Source organism: Galeopterus variegatus, unplaced genomic scaffold (assembly GCF_000696425.1).
Source record: "Galeopterus variegatus unplaced genomic scaffold, G_variegatus-3.0.2 Scaffold3155, whole genome shotgun sequence".
Lineage (NCBI taxonomy): Eukaryota > Metazoa > Chordata > Mammalia > Dermoptera > Cynocephalidae > Galeopterus > Galeopterus variegatus.
In genome coordinates, this window is record NW_007729266.1 from 128,746 (window position 1) to 140,651 (window position 11,906).

Consider the following 11,906-nt stretch of genomic DNA (forward strand, 5'->3'; position numbering starts at 1 on the left):
CGGTTGCTTAGGGTCCGACGCTTGGTTGCAGCTAATTATTTAACAAGTGGGCCCATATTCTCATTCTTTTTCCCCCAGTTCTCTCTTTCTTTTTAATTGACAGATAACATTGTATGTATTTATCATGTACAACGTAATGCTTCAAGGTACATACACGTTGTGGAAGGGTTAACTCTAGCTAATTAACAAGTGCATTAGCTCATGCACTTGTCATTTTTATGATGCAAGCACTCAGCATGCACTTTCTTGCATTTTTCAAATATGGAGTATATCCTCATTAGCCATAGTCTCCCTGCTGTATAATAGATCTCTTGAACTTAGTCCCTTATCTAGCTGTAACTGTATCCTTTGACCAACCTCGCCACATCCCTCCCTCCCCCAACACACCCCAGCCCCTGGTAACCACCACTCTACTCTGCACTTCTATGAGATTGACTTTTCTAGATTCCACGTACGAGTGAGATCATGCAGTATTTCTTTCTGTGCCTGGTTTCCTTCATTTAACATAATGTCCTCCAGGTTCCTATATTTTCATTCTGGAGAACCTTGAGTACCAGTCAAAAATATTTAAACATTTTCTCTCGTAAGCAGCTTTAAAATGGTAGAAGTTTTGAGTTAGGGGAGTAACACTGTCCAAGCTGTGCTTTCGGGTCTAGCAACAGCCAGGCAGGAGGGAAGGCAGAAGAGAGGGTGAAGACAGGGAGGCTACTTGGGAGGCTACTTAGGAGGCTGTGGAGTGTAGAGATGGGTACCATGAGCTCTCATCTGGGACGTAGCAGAGGGATGGGGAGGAGGGACAAGTTGATGGGAATGCCAGCTGTCTGACAATCAGCAGGAGCATGGCTGCACACCCCAGGACTCAACTCCAGACTCCTTCATCCCCACCTCCCCCTGCCAACACTTCCCCGGCTCAGGCCTCAGTTTCTAGGACCCCTCCCTGCCACCAAATCCTTCTTGGCTGGCAGCTGCCCACACCGCCTTTCCCTGTCTCAGACTATCACAAGTCCCTGGAGGATGCTCTGAGCTCAGACACATCCGGCCACTTCAGGAGGATCCTCATTTCTCTGGCCACGGTAAGTGTATTTGTGGGCCCAGGGCCTGCCTGCACACTGGAGGCCTGGGAGGAGGGAGGGGTCACTGAGCAGAAGGGCAGGGGAGCTGGGAGCCTGCTCCTGATGAGGGAGGCGTCTCCCACTGCCTGCCCCTGCTGATCACTTTTCAAAGCCGGCTTGGTGCCAGCAGCCCTCCCCCAGGGCCCTCAGCCTGGCCTTTGGGGCTCCTCGGGTAACCCTCTCCTGTGTTGTTACCTGGAAGCTTCCTTCACCATCTCTTGAATTCCCGTAACCCAAATGTCAGGCCCTAATTCACAGCTATTAAGAGCGCACTGTGTCAGGCATTGGACTAAGTGCCTTACAAACACTCTCATGTTATGACCACGACAGCCTTATCTATGAAGGTAGCATTATTGTCCCTGTATTACCGATGAGGAAAAGGGTTCAGAGGGGTGAAGTACTGAGCAAGATCTGTGTTGACAAAGGGAGAGAGATGGGTAGTTGTTTGGGGCCTGACCTTTCTCGCTGGTCCTGCTGCAGGGGAACCGTGAGGAGGGAGGAGAAGACCGTGACCAGGCCCAGGAAGACGCCCAGGTGAGACTGCTCCCAGCCCACCCCTGCTGATCTCTGCTGGGCTTCCCTGAGAAGTGGCTCCGGCTGGTGTCTGTCCATGCCAGGCCCTGGCTGTCTGGGAGTGGGGAAAGCTATCGGCAGGGGCACAGCTGGTGTGACTGGTTGACACTTTGTGGGCCCCTCCACCCTTACAAGTGAGACCGTGAGAGTGGATTTGGGAGCGTCGTGCTGGTCTTACTGGCATTTTGTATGTGAATAGTAGGGCCCTCAGAGCTGGGAGGTACTTACAGATCGCCCAGGTCAAACTCCTCATGTTACAGTGGGAAAACGGAGGGCCAGAGACGGTGAATGACTGCAGAAAGTCACAGTTGCCCAGCTGAGATTGACCCAGAGGAAGCAGGTCTGGGAGCTTGCTGGAAAGGGTGCCTGAGTGCTAAAGGTCTCGTTTTATTACCTGTAAAATGGGACCAAGGTCGGAGGGAGTATCCTGGGAGAAGCTTAGAAAGCAAGTTCTTCGAGGCCTGGGATTTTTGTTTTGCTCACTGGTGTATGCAAACTCAATAAATATTTGTTGAATGAATAAGGGGAAAGGGAGTGCTCTAGGGTCTCTTGGCTGCTCTGCTTCTGCCCTGCTTCTTAGGCTGATGAGTTGGAGGTCTGGAAATGGCTATGTCCAAGGGCCGTAGACACCACAGACTGTGAATCCAGCCCCCTTATTTTATAGTTGGTGGCACTGATGGAGCACTGATGGATTAGGAGTCAGCACCACCTCTTCCTAGCTTTTTTACTGCCAGCTCCACCCACAGAGGAGGGGTATGTTACAACAGTATCCGAGCTAGAAAAATCCTTAGCTGTAACCTGACAATTACAACATTGTAATCATAATTATTACAATGCATACGATATACTGAGCATGATGCTAAGACTATTCTATACTTTATAATGTCCCCTTTTTTTGCTGGAGGAAAATGAATCTCCTAACTTCACCAAGAGTATAGTTTCTAAGTGGTGGTGGTTTGATTTGAACTCAGGCTTGTCTGACGCCAAAGTCTATACTTAATACCATTTAATATCTTCTAGGACCCAGTGCAGTAATCTCCCCTGCAGTTTCCAAATCAGGTAGCCATTGTTGTCCAGTTGTCCAGCATTTGCTTTTGAATATGGTTGTCAGAAGCTGCAGGGTCCGGGCCGGCCCGGTGGCGCACAGTGCGCCGCTTGGGAGCGCGGTGGTGCTCCCGCCGAGGGTTCGGATCCCACTTACAGACCGGTTCCCGCTCACTGGCTGAGCGAGGTGTGGGCGCAGCACCGAGGGTTGCGATCCCGTTGCCGGTCCCGGTCCGGTACGGGCGCGACACTGAGGGTTGCGATCCGTTGCCGGACATGAAAAAAAAAGACAAAAAGGAAGAAAAAAAAAAAAGAAGCTGCAGGGTCCCATTCAAATGTACGGTATTTAAGCTACATTGTGGGCACGTTTCTGGGGGCTAGCCTGGGAACCCAGCCAGGCACTAGGGTGGCCTGCTGAGGCCACATTTCATTCACTCATTCAACAGATGTTTATTAAAGTTTACCATGAGCAACCTCATTGTGCTGTTGAGGGTTTTTGATCTTAGATTTCAGCCCAGATCTACCCTGCACGGTCAAATTCATCTTCCAGGGAACGCTTCTGCCTGCTGCCTGGTCAGCCTATGAGGCTGTGCTTCCAGTTGCCGCTAGCAGGGGGCAGTGGTGGGGCTCGCTGGCCGCGGCTTTGCCGGAGTGAGGGGAGAGAGAGAACCCTTGAGCCGGAGCCCTGCCCGACTCAGCTGCTTCTCCAGATTTAGGATGCTAGAACCTGATTGTAGTGTGGACTCATTTTCTTATACCTAGCAATATTTTGTTTCACAAGTAATATATATTCTTTTATAGAAACTTTAGAAAATAGAGACAAACAAAAAATCCATAACCTAATAGTAATGACCATTCTTAATATTATGGCATATATTATTTTAGTTGTTTTTCTATATATATGTATAAATGGATTCCTGATTTAAAAAGTAATATTCTGTGAATATTGTTGCATATTTAAAAAAAATCATTATCATTTAAAGGCTATGTACTGTTCCATATCTGAACCCTACTTATTTATCCAGCCCTCTTCCTAACAACCAACTCTTATCACATACATGATTTTTTCCTTAAAATAGATGTCTAGGGGTGAGACGAGAATGCTAGAGGAAAACGTATATACACATTGAAGGTGTTTGTTAGGCAGATCCAGGTTCCTGCCTTAGAAAGATGATGCACGTTAGTACTAGGCAGTTTTGTTTGCTTGTTTTACACTGGCTCCCTCCCGCATTCTGACTCTCAAGCTCTTGTAAGTCTGGGTCTATTATTAAGGGCAAACATGTCCAGTTTCCACCTCTTGACCCACAGTAATTAATTAATAGCTTCCCCTTTCAATCTCAGTGTTCCAGTTTGAGCAATAGATGATATAGAAAACCTAGTGAGTATAGACTCAAATGAAATGAAGACTTGTGCTCATTTTTAGCTCATCACTCACCAGGTTTTTGGGGTTTTTTAACTACAACAGCTTAATTGAAATACAATTCATACCATACTGTCTACCCATTTAAAATGTACAACTCAGTGGTTTTTAGTATCTTCACAGACTTGTGCAACCATCACCGCAATCGGCTTTAGAACATTTCATCACCCCAAAAAGAAACCCCATACACGTTAACAGTCACAGCTCATTCCTCCCAGCCCCCCAGTCCTAGGCAACCACTGATCTATTTTCTGTCTCTCTAGATTTGCCTGTCCAGGACATTTCATGTAAATGGAATCATACAATATGTGGCCTTTTGCGACTGGCTTTTTTTGCTTAACGTGACATTTTCAAGGGTTATCCATGTTGCAGCATGATCGATACTCCATTCCTTTTCCTTGCCAAATAATATTCCATTGTACAGATATACCACATTTTGTTTATCCACTCATCAGCTAATGGACATTTGGGTTGTTTCCACTTTTTGGTGACAGTGAATAATGCTACTGTAAACATGTGTGTACAAGTTTTTGTGTGCATATATGTTTTCATTTTTCTTGGGTATTAACCTACCAGTAGCATGGCTGGGTTATATAATAACTTTATGTTTAACCTTTTGAGGAACTGCCTGCATTAATTTTTGCATGAAGTAGCTAGGCTACTAAGGAAAAGCTTTCGTGTTGGATATTATTTTAGTGCCCCACCACGTTTTTTATATTGCAGATATTACTGTCTTAATAGATGCTGTGAAAAAAAAATCCAGATTTTTCTGGTGTTCTTGACCTGAATACATGAGAATATTTGGCACTTTAGATTATTTTTTGTTTAATTTTTAAAATCTATGTCTCTCTTTTTAAAAAAATAATACTAGTGAGTTTTTTTAGCATAAGTTTTAAAAATTTTTTGATGGGGTACCTAACATAAAATTTACCATTTTGTGTGTAAAAAATTAACATTTTTAAGTGTATGGTTTAGTGGCATTAAGTGCATTCTCATTGTTGCACAACTATCACCACCATCTATCTCCAGAGCTCTTTTCATCTTGCAAAACCGAAACTCTGTACGCACTAAACAGTAACTGCCCATTCTCCCTTCCCCAAACCTCTGGCAACCAGCTTTCTACTTTCCGTCTCTGTGCATTTGACTACTCTAGGTTCTTTATGTAAGTGGAATCATACAGCATTTCTGCTTTTGTGAATGGCTTATTTCACTTAACATAATGTCCTCAAGGTTCAACTAAGTTGTTTTTAATACAGAAAAGTATTAAAAAAAAAAAACAAAAAAACCCAAAAGCAGCCCTTTATCCTAGTAGCCCTGATAACTCCTATTTGACATTTAAATGAAAACTGAAATAATATATTTACATGTTGAGGAAATGTAAACATAAAATTTGAGGAAAAAGAAAAGAAAGTGCAAAGCTTTTTCCAACAGTCCCTCTCCTCAAAAGTAACCACTACCAACGATATCTGGACAATTTCTTTCCCAGTAAGTGTGAGAGTGAGTGTTCAGTTTTTTTTATGTAGACGAAAGGAACACTATTATACATAATATGTTGTTCTTTACTTTTTTACTTAATTTAAATGGAAACCCTCCTTTTCAGCACTGTAGATCAGTCTCATTCTTATTTATTTATTTATTTTTTATTAGCATATTCATCATAAAAATATGGACCGCTTCACAAATATGCATGTCATCCTCGTGCAGGGGCCATGCTAATCTTCTCTGTTTCGTTCCAATTTTAGTGTATGGGCTGCAGAAGTGAGCACAAGTCTCATTCTTTTTAAAAGCTGCCTGGATTGTTTCCATTGATTGGCTGAGCCATAGCCTGTTTAATGGATGTTTTCCAGTTTGTCTCTATTATGATGAATGCTGCAGTGAACATCCTTGTATTATATCATGGAAGACTTGTTGCCAGTATATGTACAGGGCAGATTCCTAGAAATATAACTGCTCAGTCAAACGGCGTATGCATTGTAATTTTTGATAGACAATGCCAATGAATACAATGAAAAGAAGAGGAAGGTTTCCAAAGTGGAAGGCTATTGTGAAGTTTATAAAGAGAGTGGTTTTAGTCTATCCAATAGACTAAAGGGGTCAGCAGATTTTCAGGGGAAAAAGGCAAGGACAAAACTCAGTCTAGGTGCACAAGGGCTGGCTGTATTTCATTCCCAGGCACTCCAAGTCACAGCTATTTGCCTAACAAAGTAGTGTCCTAGCCACAGAATTTTGTGCTCTGTGTAATACAGTAATTAAAATTAACTCTCCTCAAATGACTTTGTCACCTCTGCTTGGCCGTGTGCCTCAAGCGAGTGCCCTCCCCTCCAGGCCTCTGCTGTCCTGTCTTTCCTGTCTGTAACGTGAGAGGCTAATGCAACAACCCCTTCCCATGCTGCACCTGCCGAAGGGTGCGGAGAACTCTGCGCTGCTCACCCTTTAACTTCCCAGTGGCTGTGCAAGGAACTGAGGAGGATTAACTTCCCTCTGGAGCCTGCTGTAGGTTACAGGGGGCGGAAGGCAGAGTTCCCCATTTCTGTGTCTTATCCCTCAGGTGGACACATTTTTAATATTCCCAGGCCTATCCCCCATTTTGAACTCTACCCCAAAAGGTCAGAGAAAGGTATTTTTCCCTCTTTGCTGCGCAACGTTATGGTCCCTAGTTCTCTTGGGGTCTCTTGGGACATCTGCCCCTCCTAGCCAGGCCCCCTCACCCTTCCTCCCCAGGGTCCTCAAAGCAAACCTCCCTGGCCTCCTCTGACTCTTGCCTCCTCTCTCTCCCTTCTCTCTCTCCCCACCCCCCCTCAGGTGGCTGCTGAGATCTTGGTGAGTGTCCTGTTCGTCATTTGGATTTTAATGGCCTGAGTAAAGTCACGCCATTAAAGTAACGGTTGTGCCTCTGGGGCTGGGCAGGGCTGGGCTGAGCTGGGCTGGGCTGAGCTGAGCGGGGCAGAATCGGGCAATGATTTGGCGGGCTGGCTCTGAAGCTTCTCTCTCTCCCCTTCTGGGTGAAAAATGAGCCAGGCAAGTGTTTTCCAAACTTCAGCCATTTATCTCTGACATGATTTGTGCTACGTAACCACCAGCTATTAATGGTTTTCTTTAAATTGACTCACTTTTTTTTAAAACCTAAAATGAGTTATTTTAAAGGGAATTTAATATTGGTGTAAATATTACTAGTGGAAACATATATATAGGGTGTGTTAAAATATGTTTGCCCTTGACCCCACTTGTGGAAGTGCTGGCTGGGCCATTTTTCTGTGCACATGTGCTTGTACACATTCCCCCTGGCAATGGGAGGCCTGGAAGAACTCCGGGTCTTCATGTCTAGTGCCCGTTCAGGCCCTCTCAGGAGCCCCAGGCCCAGGCCGTGAGGCCAGGGTGAAGAACTCAGTGCTAAGCCCGTCTGTACCAGTGCACAGGGGCCCTGGGAACAGAAGGGAATGTGGAGGCCGTTGTGCTCGAGGCTGAGGAAAAGCAAAGGTATGAGAGTGAATGATAACCCAGGCTTTCTTGTGCCTTGCCCCAACCTGGGCGCTGCAGGAAATAGCAGACACGCCCAGCGGAGACAAAACTTCCTTGGAGACACGTTTTATGATGATCCTGTGCACCCGTAGCTATCCGCACCTCCGGAGAGGTGAGGTGCAACCCCCTCCCCTTCCCAATTCAGCAGGAAAATCCCCACATCTGATAAGAGCATCTCAGCTTCTGTAACAAAGGGAGCCTGTCATCCACCCACCTCCTCCCTACCCCAGCAATGGAGTTGGGAACCTGGGTTCTAGTCCTGGTTCCACCACTGAGACATCATTCAGCCTCAGGCCAATTCCCTTCACCTCCTTAAGGAAGCAGTTGGGAAGTGGGGATAAGGGATGGCAAGTGGACTTCACCCCAGAGGCCAACTCTGATGGGTTGGTAATAGCTGCAATGCTGTGTTGAGAAGGATTCTGAGGTTTGGTGTCATGACCTATTGGTGGTGCCTGCCCGGAGCAAGGTAGCAAGGGGTGGTGATCGCACGAGACCACACACACATCTTTGAACCACAGGCCACCATAAGCACAAGGCACACCTATGTGTAGAAGCCCTGACATTAGGTGCTCATGAAGTGCCCTTCCCACTAAGACATTTACATTTTAACATGCATTTGTCTGGCACTTTTCAATACTTTAGGTGCTTTAGTATAGTGGCTAAAAGAATGGACTGGACCTCCTTGATATGAATCCCCCACTTACTCACTGTGTTACCTTGGGCAAGTTACTGAATCTCTGTGCCTGAATTCCCTTATCCAAGAATTGGGGTTTTAGTCTTACCTCACATGATTCTTATGAAGATGCAAAAAATACAACAGAGGTAAAGCACTTAGCGCAGTGCCAGGCACATAGTAGGTGTTTCCAGAATGCTATCATTATGATGATTATTTACAATCATCTCCATCCTAGCTTGACATAGGAAGAAGAGGAAGCCCAGGATGGGGAACATTCACCCAAGGTTACTCACGGAGCTAGGGACAGAGGCTCTGACCCCTGTTCCTTTAGGGCCATTAGCCAGGCCCAGAGGCCCTGACTTGGCACAGATTTGGCTCTGAGCCCACGATAACTTTGAAATCAAAACTTCCCTCTCATAATGACCCTGGCCAAGGCACTGAGGTCCAGGCTGTGGCCATATCTGCTGCCCTTTCTGTCCACTTTCCTGGGCACAGCCTGCGGGCGGAGCTGGATGGGGCAGGGAAGGGGTGATCTCTCCCCACTCTGAACTGAAGCTCACCCCCCTACCCCTGGGGCTTCTCTTGGGGCCAGTCTTCCAGGAGTTCATCAAGATGACTAACTACGACGTGGAGCACACTATCAAGAAAGAGATGTCTGGGGATGTCAGGGACGCATTTGTGGCCATCGGTAACTGGTGGGGACCAGGGGAAGGGGCTGTGGGCACTGGGAACTTGGCCAGATTCCCTAGCATAGAATAGCTGGAAAGTAAACATTGACTGCCACAGAAAGCCTCTGGGGGTCTTGCCAAGTGTGTGATCATTGGGGATATTATGAGGACTTGTTCCAGGCTGCAAGACAGGGTAAGAAAACAGCTCTCCCTCTGGAAGGAAGAGGAAGTCTAGGGCAGGGCAGGGGAGGGGGTACAGTGTCCTGCACACACACACGTACACACAGATTAAACACATACAACGTATACACTCACACATCACACACACTAGATACACGTGCATAAGACACACTACACATACACACACGCTAAATACGACCCTACACACACACTAGTCATACACTATGCACACATGACACACACACACACCACATATGCACACAAAACACACACACAGTAGACCACAGACACACTAGATACACATGACATTCACACATAGCCTTTTCTCCTCACGGCACCCAACTCTCTTTGGTTACTCTTTTCTTATGTAATTTGAGTTGACTTTGAAAAAAGTCTTTCCCTTCTGTATCTCAGTTTCTCCATGTGTAGATATGGATAAGTAGATATAAACAAAGGTTGAACTTGTTGTTTTTATTAGTAGTAATGACTATTAGTATCTTAGTTCATTTACTATAAAATGTATTGCATCAATGCATGTATTTTTTTTCTTACCAGGAGGTGTCAATGGAAGATTTTCACATAATTGTCATCAATTATTAAATCATCTTGATTTCAGAGATGCTAAAATTTGGGGAAAAGTGTTTTAGATTAGATGAAATAGAGAGGTATTGTTGTTATTAGTTAGCATGTAATGGGCCCTTACCACGTAGGAGCAGTAGCTAGGAGGCAGGATAGTCCAGTGGTTAAAGCATGGACTCGGTTGAATTCCTGCTCTGCCACTTACTAGCCATGTGTCCTTTGGTAAGTCCCATAGGGTGGTTTTTGAAAGATCTAAATGGGTTAATTATACATAAAGCACTTAAGAACAATGCCTGCTGTCACATAGCTGGCACTAAGCAAATGTTAGCTTTAATTAGTATTTCGTGCCAGGCCCTGTAAGAAGTTAGTTGCACCAAGTGCTCTTATGAGCTTATTTTACAAAGGAGGACACTGAAGTTCAGAAGTTATGACCAATAGTGGAGCCAGGACTCAGACCAAAGGCTGGCTGAATCCAAAGTCCATGCTCCTAACACCAGAATAAGAGCATTGGCCTTTACAGACACTTTCAGATCTTGCCCCTCCTCATGTTTCTCTCTCTTTTCTCTCTCCTCCCACCTTGAGTGTGGTGCTCATATATGCATGTGCACACACTCATGCATGCATGCATGCACACCATTCCACACCACTCAGTCCAGTGGCAGACACTGGGGTCCCCTGTGGCAGATGGACAGGCTCAGTTTCTAGGAAGGCTTGCAGGATTGGTTGCACAGGAGAGAAGTTTCTGCCCAGCGTGCTCCTTAACCAGATGGTGCAGCCCTAGGCCTGGAGTCAGGGAGGCTTTCTGGAGGTGGTGTCATAACTGGGGATGTGCACATCACATACAGCCTTGCAGGATGGGATTTGATTTGGGGGGGTAAAGTAGTGGAGGGCAGATGGGAAACATATGCATACTGGGAGGACAAAGGCACAAGGGAAGTTGCAGTATGTTCAGAGAAAAGGGGAACAAGGGTGGTGGGCAAAGTGGTCAGGAGCTTTAACCTTCAGGCCAAGGAGCTTGGGATTTGTTTGGGAGGTAGTAGGGAGCTACATAAGGAGGGAAGATGTATGATGTGGTCTTTTCTGATGGGATTCCTAAGCCTGCTGTAGGGGAGCCTCTTGCATGACTATACCCTTAGGGCGAGCAACTCCAGCATCTTGCACCCTGCCCTCATAGGGATACTTTATATCCAGAGTCTGGCTGGCCATTTGGCTCGGTTGTTAGAGCACTGTGTAACAACACCAAGGTCAAAACATTTAGATCCTTTGCCAGCCAGCCACAAAAAGAAAAAAAAAATACAGAGTCATTCCAGCTCTCTGGTAATGGTGTCTGGTTCCTCCTTCCTTAGGCTATTTGAGACACCCCCATGTGGGCTCTGACGGCTTGAAATCAAGCAGTTCTAAGGGCTAGAGAACCCCAGGCCTTGAGAAAGGGCTGGGTCAGTGCAACCAGGCAGGCATTATCTGCGATGAGGGTGGAGAGCAGGGTCTGCCAACACGCAAGAGTGGGGCAACACTCAGCCCCAGAGACTGACTTGGTGCCTTAAATTATACCAGTGGACAGTCATTCTTTGGAGCAGTATTTCTCTAAATCAGTAGTTCCCAAACGTTGGGCTATATCAGAGTAGGAGGACCAACTATCCTGGTTTGTGCAGGGCTTTCAGTGCTAAAACGGGAAATGTCCCAGGCAAACCTTTAGAGTTTCAGATTCAGCACATCTGGCATGGGGCACAGGATTTCACATTCCTACCAAGTTCTCAAGTGATCTGGTATTGTTGGTCCAGGATCCACACTTTCAGAAACACTGTTCAAAACATCTCTAGAAACTGAGTCTAGGGTGGAGCCTAAAACCTGAGTTTTAAACAAGCTTCTCAGGTGATTCCAAGGCATTTAAAAGTTTGAAGCCCTGTGCCTTGGGCTCATGAGGAGTTAATTCCCTTTGAATCCTCTACCAACCTTGATTAGCTGCAAGCACCTTTGCAGAAAGTGAGTTGAAACCCAGGCCCAGGGAGGAGCCAAAGGAGGAGGCATTGGGAGCGGGGAGTAAAGGTGTTACCCCCTGAGCATGATCCTGAGGTTGGCAGTGACCTGCAGACCCAAGGTGGGGGAATAGAGTGGGGGGGGGGGGGGGGGGCCCC

General features: G+C 46.2%; 1 protein-coding gene across 2 annotated transcripts in view; it reads left to right on the top strand.

Moving 5' to 3' along the window:
* Nucleotides 1-11,906, top strand: part of ANXA6 (annexin A6) — a 46,912-nt gene that overhangs the window by 29,840 nt on the left and 5,166 nt on the right. The window contains exons 18-22 of one of the 2 annotated variants that reach the window (XM_008584139.1): nucleotides 994-1,073; nucleotides 1,593-1,646; nucleotides 6,952-6,969; nucleotides 7,687-7,780; nucleotides 8,937-9,032. In XM_008584139.1, the coding sequence (XP_008582361.1) occupies nucleotides 994-1,073; nucleotides 1,593-1,646; nucleotides 6,952-6,969; nucleotides 7,687-7,780; nucleotides 8,937-9,032 (342 nt within the window). The remainder of the gene's footprint in view (nucleotides 1-993; nucleotides 1,074-1,592; nucleotides 1,647-6,951; nucleotides 6,970-7,686; nucleotides 7,781-8,936; nucleotides 9,033-11,906) is intronic. The other variant, XM_008584140.1, reaches the window with a different exon arrangement.